Genomic DNA, 11,314 nt, shown 5'->3' on the forward strand with positions numbered 1-11,314 from the left:
AGCTAGCAGCTGTAGTCATTCACAATCACTCTTGAGAAATTAACAGACCTTGGCCTCGCCACCACACTGTAGAACCTTCAGCACCATTTATTGAAACATTTAACGGAGCGTATGCATATATTTGAGCCCTTGCATAAAATTTTGACCCTGTGTGGATTAGAGAAAATTCAAAATAAAATTAAACGTGTCAGAAAAGGGAAAAGAACAGTTCAAAGAAATTGTGAAAATTCAAAAGTTACTATGACATGCAAGCTCACAATGAGTGTATGTAAACTGACCACAGCTGTAAATCTTTACATTGTTTATTTTAATAACGGCATAATTTAATCTTTAAAATCCTGGGCATTATATACATAATTAATCATTCGGTCAAATAATAACTCGCACTTTCAGGAGTTTTAAATTAAATATATTATACATAGAACAATTAGAACTATTTACAGTAAGCTTATATATGATTACAGTAAAAGCAAAGCAAACAGTTACAATCATCTGTGTCTGAAACATGATTAAAACAATGTTGCCACCAGGATCCACATATTGGGTTTCAGTGCCTCACATGAGTTCTTCAAGTCAAGTCCTGCTTGCAAGAGTGTGAAGTTCTGGTAACAGTTTTAGTGGGTTCTTCGGTCCACTCAAATTATTTTTATCCAGTTGGGTCGACTCGATCCAGTCAGACGAAAAACATGGACTCAAAGGACCTTTGGACGTGCTGCTGTAATACAATAAAGCTTGTTTGACACGCCCACGTAGGAAACCATGACAACTGAAATGCAGCAGCAATTAGATTATTACAAGAGTGAACTGGTCTGCTCAACTTCGAAAACGGCTCAGACCCTGCCTTCAACAAAACCACACTGTGTGAGACTTTGCTTTGCATTTTCAGTTTTTTATGCTTTTCTGCATCTGCTTCCTCTGGTAGGAAAATCAACTGAAAAAGACAAATCTAATCACAGTGAGTTTTCCAGACCAGGATTACCAGGATAGCATTTGCTCAAAAATGATCTTATGTGAGCAAACTATCTGTCGTGCATGTGCCAATCAGTTGGTAAGCAGGTGCTGGCAGACACTCTGATATTGACTGCTAAAGCCCTATTCACTCAGATATGATGAACAGTCAAAGCTCTGTGAGATGACTGGTTGATAGGAGACTGGAGTGAAAACAATCGCAAACTACTCGCCAACAGCAGCAAAACTGTAAAGGTGTGACAGAAACCGGAGATGGAGAACATTCGGCTTCAAAGTGAAAGGTGACCCTTTTAAAATGTGTTTGTTCCAGTAAGGCACAACTTGTACTATGAAGGCAAATGTTCTCTTTTTCCAGTTTGCACTGTTCTTTTTCAACTTTTACTACAGCTCAGAGACTAAAATGATAAATGTCTCCAAACAAGTTGGCATCTTCCTCGCACACTACTAGTGCCCGCAGCAATCTGCCCGCAACAGAAGCAATCACAAGTTTTTTTTTGCAATGCTCTCTTTGCAACTTTACCTAACAAGAGCCAGAAACCTCCAGCAACTCTTCACAAACAGTCGGGGAACGCACATTCTCTTGGGGCCAGAGGTGGCTTACTGGACTGTGGCCCTGTGTGACTCAGAACTAAATTCATCATATCATATTGGTGACAGATGGATGTCAAGGTCCTTCAGCATTATCTTGTACTTTTGAACAAGCTTAAGCACAACTTAAGCATTGTCCCACATCATATTCATCAGTCTGAATGGCAGATTTGATGCCTTATGTTCTTACAGAAAGGTCCTTCAGCATTACATTGTCATTAATCTGCCAAACAGTCCTTAAGATATCAAAATTCACGAGCCATCACCGTTATTGTGAGGCAAAGATTGTAAAGCAAAACCGCTGTAACCCTGTTCACTTATTTTAACCACCAATCACTACTAGCTGAGTCGTGGTTATCACTGTGCATATATTGGTCCTTCTCAGAAAGACTGTAAATAGGTCCTTTGATTTTAGAGCCACTGTGTACTGTGCTGAGTCTCATTGAGTGATAAGATCCAGTCCTTCACTGATAGCACAAAAAAAGAAAAATCCAACAACAGGAATAGTAGAAATCCCATAAGCAACAAGAGAAGCTAACGAGGAACTGATAAAGGCAAAGGAGTGTAGGAGCTCCACATGGGATGTTTCTTGACAGAAGAGCCTTAACATGAACACAAAGGCATGTACGTCAGGGTCCAATATAGGGCTCAGGGCCAAACAGTGAGAGAACACTTGCTGACCGTTGGGAGATATAACCAACATGCCATCTCACTGTGGTTTGATGAGAGTGGAATTACAGGCAGCACAAACAAACACTGTCTCTCTCTGTGCTTCTGGAGCTGAGGATGAAATAATAAAAGACAGCGGCTTTAACTCAAAGAACAGATGAATAAAACTAACAGAAACAGAATTGTGTGATACGATGCAAATATTTTAACGATACTGCTTCTCACCTGTTGCCCCCATAACAGATTTCAGCACCTTAAAGGAACAGCATCGAGAGCAGAAGCTGTTGCCACAGTTACTGCAGTTTCTCTGCAATAAAAAACAGACAGTGGGTTAGAGCTCATCCCAACAGAAAAATAGGATAAAATTAACCATGATGACGACGTGATGCCTAAATATATCCCAAATTCTTGCCACAAGGTTTCAGTCTCACCCTTTTCTTCAGAACTGAGAAGACGGCATTGCAGCTCGAACAGTTGCCTTTGGAGACAGAAAGAAACAGCCAAGAATAGAGCTGTAAGTCTTAGAAAATCTACCGTGTCATCACCGAGCTATAAATAAGAGGGTTGAAATCAGTGGAGGATTCGCTGACCTGTGACGGTTGCGGGATAGCGTTTACGCAGTTTCTCTGTCAGTTTAGACACTTTGCTGCGTATTGGTTCATTTCGGCTTAGAAGACCATTTTCAGAGATAGTGTCATACTCGGGAGCTCCAAGGGGTCCATCATCATCCTCCTTAGGGAGACGAAGAGGAGTGAGATACATAGAAAAAAACAAATAGTTTTTTTTTTTATATAACGTCTAAGCTTTTGAAGTGTAAAGAAGCCAGGAAACAAATTAAACATTAACAGAGGAGAAACTAGAATTAAAAATAAATCAGGTAGTCTGACTAATAGCTGTTTGATGAATAAGCTAAGCATAATGATCACAACAACTACGACTACTAGGATGATTATGAAGGTGGAGAATACATTTCAAAGAACATGCATTCACGCACTTGCTGTACTTAATTTATCTGCCAAACATGAGGACCGCAACCTCCATAAGAGCAAAAGCAGAAATATTAAAGAAATTAAATGTTGTTAATCTCTCTTAACTCTTAATATTCAATATAACTAGGATGTGATAAAGGTACCAACTGTCTGTGAACCAAGGGCTACCAAGTAAGGTTAGCACAACCTACTCCACTACAAATGTGATCCACTACACTGAGTGACAGCAATGACACAGAACCAAATGAACAGAGTGTAAGAGGACAAACAGAATGAAGATATTAGTTGTCATGTGTTAAAAGCTTTTCTTGTTAAAGAATATAAAACTATTCTTTAATAAGAATAACACATATCCAACTTCAACAAAAAATAAAGACTTGGAGAGAGGAGGATAACTTCTTTCTTCCCTGCAGTTAATGGAACAGTTTAGGATTTTAGCAAATAAGTGTATCCATTTATTTGATGAACAAATTCATGTACAGATAAATCAGGTGTAATGGACCTTGTTGACTAATATTGGCCACTAAATTTGACAACATATTTTTTATTTAAAGTTTTATGTCACAAGAGCTAATAGATTTTAAACGCACTTTTGGTGTTTAACTAAATCCCTCACCACAAGGGGGCAGCATTTTACCAGTCCTGAAACGTTTTTGGGATCTACGCTTCTGTTCTTTAAACGTTTTAAAAGACATTTCTTTTTAGCTCTAACCCCATTTCCCCTATTATGAATAACAATATGTGTTTTTAAAATAAAGGTTCATCGCTACTCATTCTTGACTGAGTCTTGTCGTGCAGACTGGTGTTACACAAAAGAACACTTTGGAGCTAGTGTTCAGCTGATTTCTCTTAAAATATTTTGGACAGAAAGTCACAGGCAATTATTCACATTCTGTTGATAGAATTCGTTCAGTCTGGGGATTTAATATAGTAAAGATTTGTTTGTTGCGTAAAGCATGATGCTGATCATGCTGAATAATAATGATAAAAATATTCTGTGTAATGGAACCACTGGAGGCAACAATTATGGGCATGTTATTTATAGCATTATTGCTGCCACACAACTCCTGCCAAGGTGAATAAATGGATGGATGGATGGATGGATGGATGGATGGATGGACTGGCAGTAGGGATGCACAGTGAAATCACTTACCACCAAAACCAATGGGGTTTCCTTGTCAGGCAACAAAACAAGAGATGAGAAAAACGTTACCTAAAAGTACTAATATTCAGTGTTACTATCCGTGACCACACCTAAAACTGCGCTTCAAAAAGCAAAGCAAGAACTAAAGAAAAGGCCATGACGAACTAGCCTCCTCTCAACAAAGGAGAGAACACTTACCTGTGTTGAAACTGAATTTTCCTGAGTTAGGAGGATAGCAGAGGGGAAAAAACCAAATAAAGACAGGAGGTATGTCAGCAACAAAGGCTTCCTCCTCCCTAACAGTTACCGGCAAGCTCAAACTGAACTTCTTAATTTTTTTTATTATTTTGCAAGACAAAAATTTATAGAATTCACCATCCAAATTTGTTTCCCCCTACATCTATATATTACATGAAAAGTTAAGCTAATGAATGACTCCAGTTTACTGAAGATTTCAGTAGAAATTAATTATCTCAGCAAAATAAGAAAGGAATGAAAGATAAAACTTCTCCCATTCTTAACACCATTTCTGTTGCTGTCAGGGTGAACCAAGTGGAACACACTTGGCCTTTTTGCTCCACCTATGAGTGTAAATTTGGGCCAAATCAGCTAAATTCACTGCTTCCAACTTGGCCAGACAATAAATGGCAGTAACCATTTTTTCTAGTATAACTTTGGCAAGAAAACAAATTAAAATACTACAGAAACATATTTTATGATTACTTAAACTAGAAAGATTTATGAAATTGGACATCACATTAGACATTATAAGGAAGAAGTTATAATACCGCAGACATCTGAGAATTACAACTGCATAGAAGTAACATACAAATGTAATTTAAAAGAACATCCTAAAGTGTAAGTGTTCCGTTTACCTCAATGGCATCTTTAAATTCATCATCAGGCTCAGCTTCCTCAGCTTCTTCTACACTGCCAGGGGACAGATCCTGTTGTGACACAACACAAAACAACATCTGAGCACTTGTTTACTTAACTCCTGAAACACAGCCGATCCCAGAGTGAGCACCCAGGACAGCTGTTAAACTGTGGTATGGTCAAGAGATCTGAAATCGGGATCACACATGAATGTAACGGGTGAAGTTTTCACTCTGGAATTCCACAGATCAATGTGATCCCCAGTCTGTGACTTTGCTGGAGTAAAAATCCTAACACAGAAAGACACAGAGGGCATGAAAGGAAAATGATGGATGGACTGTTTATCCCATGCTCTCAGTGTAAGAAGCTTTCAGCTGTATTTGGTTTTAATATAAATCACAGCAAATAATCCTTCAGTGTAAGTCGTATCAGACCGTATAAACTTTTGTCCTCCGTGCTTCTGTCTCTCACCTCTAGACTGGTCGGTGTGGGGGTCCTCTCCAATAAGTTGCCTTGTTCTTGTTCTTCACACGCCCCTTCTGAAGTCTGTGTCTTGCTCATGTGGAACAGTTTCTTAAGCTCCAATAAAACTGGAACAGATTAACAGACCATCGACTGCATTTATAAAGATGGATGTAGCCACCTAAAGGTCGTTCACTGGATTGTGGACTACCCTTTTTAAAGTCTCAAATTCAGTCACCATCTTACTTTTTAACCATAATTAAATGAGAATGTATTGTATGGAATGACCATGTACTACTATTGTATTTTATTACTGTTTTTAGAGCCAGGCTCTAGAGGCCGTTTGAAGATCTGCAGTTTTTAACGCTTCAGTGTTAGCTTTATTTTTCAGCCTTTTCCAAACTAACCTCTGCAGAAGTCTCTGTTCCACAGAAACATGACACTGTTGAGTCCAGCTAGCACCCAGGCCACCGGAGCAACATAGAGTAGACACACCACGATTAATATCCCTCCATAGAACCTGGAGGTGGAACATTTTGAGAAGTCACATTAAAACTATGTGAGCGATTGATCAGCAACAGAATTCTTTGTTAAGTTCACATTTGACATTTTAAACCGTGACTACTGACACACATCTGAATATCTTGTTACTATCGGCAACAACAGAAGAGATCAGTACAGTAGAGCTTGTTAAAACATATACATTTCATTCACATGCATGAGCTGAACTGATGTTATCATGAGCGCCGGCTGTTGAGCAATAATGACTCAGCTATAAGCAAAAAGAATGTGCGTGTGTGTAAAAGAGAGAGACCACAGATGCAGACCTTGATGACTTGGTGTGATTATCCCAGTACAAGACTTTATAAGCAGCTTCTGCTGACTGACAGGCAGAGGACAGCATGTCATCCAGCTGCTTCAACCTGGTGAAGGCAAATGAGACCCACAAATAAAGGGTGAACAAATACATTTCAACCGATTTGCAAATACATACCATGAACAAATACTCAGAAATGCACCGATAGCTACAGTTTGTAAACTGCTTTAAAAAAAAAAAAAAAAAAAGGAAGAAGAAACTGACTTCCTCCATCTTCTTTATCAGTGTTTGCCTGAAACTTAATCTTTAAATTGGATATTTTAAAATTGTATGAAACAATAAATATGCCGGTAGCGGGTAGGACTCTAAGTCAATATTGTGTGATGAGAGACACATTCAAGTTTATAATAGTTTGGAAATTATGACAGTTTCACTCCAATCAACAATTGTGGGATGCATTACATTTTATAAATGCAAAGTTAACAACTCTACAGGACAAACAAGCATTTCCTCAAAGGTTTCTCCTCCAAACACGAGTAACAGCCAGCAAGTTCGCCTAGTGACTGCCAGCAACCTCAAGCAATTGCTCACAAATCAGCAAGGGAATATACTTTTTTCCCCCCCTAGCGACCAGTGGTTGCCAGGGGGTCACCTAAAGGTCTCTAAACCTTCCAATTGGGACCTTAGCTTTTTGAAACCAGAGTTTATAAGTATAGAGTGCATCAAACATTGAAAGCATACTCTGCTTAACTTCTTTCTGCACATTAAGGGGGACCATAATTTACCAAATGAACATAATGTTGGATTCAGTAAAACCTGAAAGAAGTTTCTCAGACTCTAAACATACTAGTAACAAGTATACTATGGGCATGGATCAAGTGAGCTGAGGGCTCTGGACTTTCTCTCTCTGCTGGCCTTTTAAACGAAAGCAGGTTTAAAGCAGCTCCACACCGACTTCATTTTTTTAGATCTGGACGCTACATGCTAATAGTTTAAGTCATTAAATGCATAATTTGCCTTACAGGTCTTTGACTTCCAACATGGCCTCCTGTTTGGTGAGATGAATGATCTGCAAGTCTCTGCGATACACAGCATGAAAGCGACGCTTCTGAAGCTCATCGTCTGAGGCTCTGCCCCTACACCTGTCCTGCAGGTAACCCAGGGCAGCCGGCAAAGATACTGCTGCTAAACTCACAGTGAACCAACCAACTGATGTCAGAAGAGGGAGACAGAAAAAACAACATAGTAAATTATTCAAAAGGCAACAATAAGGCTGAATAAGGCTGTGTAATGGTTCCTCCTACCTTCATTAACTGTGCAGAAGAAGACATTGAGGAAAATACAAACAAGCAGAGAACACAGTGGCATCTTCCACCTGAGAGATTAAAAAAAAAAGATCATAATGAATACTGCAATATAAATATGTAGCTCTGTGATTACTATGAAAAAGCAGTTATGTGATGTTCATGCAGGGTACAGAAAGCACAAATACACACCCGAGCAGGAAGCGAATGAGCTCCACTGTATCTGTAACCGGTTCTAGATATAGAGCCATCCTCTTATAGGACAAAACCATGTTGAGGAGGTCAAAGTTTGGTGTACTGCGAGGGCTTCCCAACTCAGAGGTATCTGGAGACCCAGGGGCTTCTTTAGACAATGTGTGCACCAGCTCCCCCCGATCCCCTGTGCCCTGTGAGGGGTCTTGGAATGATCCAGTACTGTGCAAAGCCATCCCTGGACAGAATGAGGGACAGACGACAAGCAGGATTCAGGTGTTGAATAACTTCGAAAGCAAAAATGCATCTGCTGTGATAATATTACCAACTGTCTAGAGCTTCAGCAACAGAAAGTTTGTAAACCCTTTTGAATTACTGAAATTTCATCTTCTTACAAATAAAGACAAACATAAACTGATAACACAAAAAAAAAAAACATCTTACAAAAAGTCCAAGCTGAGAAAAGTAACAGGCCTCGAGTTTCCTATATCTTAGAATCTCTTTTAGCAAAAACGTACATCAGATCTTTTTAGCCTTTATAGAGGATTTTCAACATTTTCCATCATGCATCAACCTTAACCAGTTGTGTTAAGGTTAGGACTCTGACATGACTGTTCCAAAAACATGAATTTTCTTCTGTTTAAACTATCGTGTTGTTGATTTACTTGTGCACTTTGGTCACTGTGTAGTTGTGGCACTCTACTCCTGAGACAGCAAAGCAGCCCCAAACCACAATCCGTCCACCACTCTTTCAGTTTTAGAGCTGGTAGACAGTACTGTTCTAAAATTCACAAATACAGAGTTGTGTGTTTTAAATAGAAAAATGGACTTCTTTGTCATCTGTCCACAAAACATAATCTCAGAAGTCATTGCAAACCTGAAACACACTAAAATGCTTCCTTCCATTAATACTACTCTTATTTGGTGTTTTGAATGAACAACAATTCTGATACTTGGAGAGATTTTTACTCTTTGTTGAGTTCATCAAACTGAACTCAGTTTTGCTCAATATTAATTGTATCTCTCAATAAGCGTATTAGTGTAACCCTCCACAGCAGTCCCTGTTTCTTCTGTGACCCCTTGAGAAAATTAACTGCTTTAGTGAGATTAACACCAGTGCTTGATTTGTTCAATTTGTAGACAGTCTGCCTCGTTATGACCAACCACGTTTTCAGAGACGCTTTTGTTGGCGTTTCCGGGGTCTATTCCAGAGGTCCTGTGAGAGAAACCCATCATCCAAGCGTTATTGGAACGAGCGAATTTCTCCACTAACCTATCTTTGTGCGCTTTAGTTATATGGAGGATCTCCCATAACCCACGCTTACAGTCTCAACTCCTTTATACGAGTTGATGAATGAACAAACCTAGCGTTCAGGTGGATTCCTTCCAAGTGTTACGATATGTTGGTAGCTTTCATGAGGACTATTTATTTCTGATTAATCTATTAAAATCGATTTCTTTATCGTGACCATAAGGAGGGAAATCCGGGCTAACTGCTGTGGCCTGCGAGATGCGGTCAAACCGGAAAGTTAACTCAAGTCCTGTACCGGTGGGAGAGCGCTGTGCTGTACAATAGCAGCACGACACCGGCATGTCAGCCTTGCTAACACTAGCTACTAAATACGAAGGAGATCATTTACCTCGAGCTCGGTTTCCAACAACAACCAACTTATGAGGCGGCGGCGGTGCTGAAAGGAGCTCAGGCGAAACTAGCGAGTCCCACCGATACCATCATCTTCAGCCTGGAGGAAGAAAGAGCCTCCAAATTCAAGCAGCTCAGTCAACATGGCTCCGGTTGTCCTCCTGCATGAGCACAAACCTGGAACAACGAGGCGATTTCTGAAACTGTCAGCGTGTCGGCATAGAGAGTCAACCCGCTATTTTGCTTTTTTGGACCTGCTACCTTTGCTTTGCTAGCTCTGTTCAGCTGCGAGAGCGTCTGCTTCCTCGTTTAATCCAGGCCTGATAATTGATAACAGAAAATGGTCAATGGCAGGTGTCCAAACCAGTCGATCGCAGAGAGACTGATCAGTCAAGTCCCCCCCCTTTTTTTAAATTAAGAATACTCCTTTGTAAAACAAGAACATAATAAACATATTCTTTTATTAGGGTTTTTTAAAAACAATTATATTTGTACATTTTACCACCATCTGCGCTCTTGGACAATCTTTCCATACATTTCAATTTTATATTGAAAGTAATTTTGTGAGTAATGATAATAGTAATGATGATAATAATAATAATAATAATAATAATGTCGCTTTGTGACCTTTAAAGCAGAAATTATTCAGACTGTCAGAGTTTTGACTGTTATGATTTATCAGAATAGTTTTCATACCAAAACATCTAATTAAAGGATGATTTTGTTTTTTTGTTTTTGGAAGGGGGGGCTCCAGTAGATGTGAAAATAAGTTTTTGTTGATTATTTGTGAAAGTAAAACAGTTAAACAAAATGCACTGATGGATACTGGGGGCTTGGATAAATACTGGAGAAGGGGAGCCATGTGTCCCCATTAAGCAATAATTCAGTCATACTGACGGGATCCTTATACTGAGAAGTGAGAGCCCTCCACTTACTAACAGGGCCTCATTCTGAGTGAAAATGAGAAATGAAAGATGGGTTGACCAGTGAAGGACGAAACTTACAGCTTCCAAGTAGCATAAGGCTACTGCTGATTTTGTTACACACAAGTTGAGGTCATGACAAAGTAAAACTCACCTGGTTTAAAGAGCTTCAGTCAGTCCTTGACCACACATTTACTGTACAGCAGTTGATGAAGATTAAATAGCAGCTGTGGAATTTAGACTGTTGCTTTAAATCCCAACACACAGGCAGAATGTAATAGAAATAACAGAGGAAGCTTAAGTTAAGGTTTTGCAATTTTGCAAAGCTATTCAGCAAAAATGAAGGAGGAGTTTCCTTCTGCAAATGAGCAAAGAAAGGAGGAAAAAAAGAGGAAGATGATATAAAAGTGTCAGCAAGACCGTGGCAAGTGGAGCAGTTGATAACAATCAAATGAAACACTAAATAACCGAATGGTGCTAGTTTAGTCTGGGAGAGACTTGAATGACACATTATGTCTTTTGTTAACATTAAACATTAGTTACCTTAGCTTTATAAAAAAAAAAAAAAAAAAAAAAAAAAAAAGATGATAAATAAATAACAAGTTTCAACTTTAATTCATTGTTTAGGAAATTGTTTTCGTACAGTTCCCCGTTGTTAACTGAAAAACTCCTCTACTGGGTTAAGATCAGGTGACTGATTAAACAAAACAAAAAATAAATAAATAAAAATTTTTTAAAA

General features: G+C 39.0%; 1 protein-coding gene across 3 annotated transcripts; it reads right to left on the bottom strand.

The window, feature by feature from the left end:
* Positions 1 to 290: 290 nt before the first annotated feature.
* Positions 291 to 9,990, bottom strand: zfyve27 (zinc finger, FYVE domain containing 27). Of its 3 annotated transcripts, XM_040004555.1 has the most exons (15): positions 9,914 to 9,987; positions 9,651 to 9,829; positions 8,011 to 8,248; positions 7,819 to 7,889; positions 7,537 to 7,723; positions 6,525 to 6,620; positions 6,105 to 6,217; positions 5,707 to 5,825; positions 5,235 to 5,306; positions 4,558 to 4,578; positions 4,369 to 4,389; positions 2,817 to 2,958; positions 2,658 to 2,704; positions 2,452 to 2,533; positions 291 to 2,337 (listed from the first exon to the last, which is right to left on the bottom strand). In XM_040004555.1, the coding sequence occupies exons 3-15, from the start codon at positions 8,244 to 8,246 to the stop codon at positions 2,267 to 2,269; spliced, it is 1,278 nt and encodes a 425-aa protein (XP_039860489.1). In that variant the 5' UTR covers positions 8,247 to 8,248; positions 9,651 to 9,829; positions 9,914 to 9,987; the 3' UTR covers positions 291 to 2,266. The 3 variants fall into 3 exon arrangements, with proteins under 3 accessions (XP_039860489.1, XP_039860490.1, XP_039860491.1); XM_040004556.1 differs by lacking the exon at positions 4,558 to 4,578 and having other exon boundaries at positions 9,651 to 9,990; XM_040004557.1 differs by lacking the exons at positions 4,369 to 4,389; positions 4,558 to 4,578 and having other exon boundaries at positions 9,651 to 9,988.
* Between the last annotated feature and the right edge of the window lie 1,324 nt (positions 9,991 to 11,314).

The sequence above is a fragment of the Simochromis diagramma genome, unplaced genomic scaffold, assembly GCF_900408965.1.
Source record: "Simochromis diagramma unplaced genomic scaffold, fSimDia1.1 OVJJ01000487.1, whole genome shotgun sequence".
NCBI lineage: Eukaryota > Metazoa > Chordata > Actinopteri > Cichliformes > Cichlidae > Simochromis > Simochromis diagramma.

Bases quoted from the DNA above. Each gene is read 5' to 3' on its own strand.
- zfyve27 (XM_040004555.1), bottom strand. From the start codon at position 8,246: ATGGCTTTGCACAGTACTGGATCATTCCAAGACCCCTCACAGGGCACA. The intron at 7,724-7,818 runs GTAGGAGGAACC...TTCTGACATCAG, and splicing joins CTTCTGCACAGTTAATGAAG to TTGGTTGGTTCACTGTGAGT. The intron at 2,534-2,657 runs GTGAGACTGAAA...TTTTTATTGCAG, and splicing joins TCTCAGTTCTGAAGAAAAGG to AGAAACTGCAGTAACTGTGG.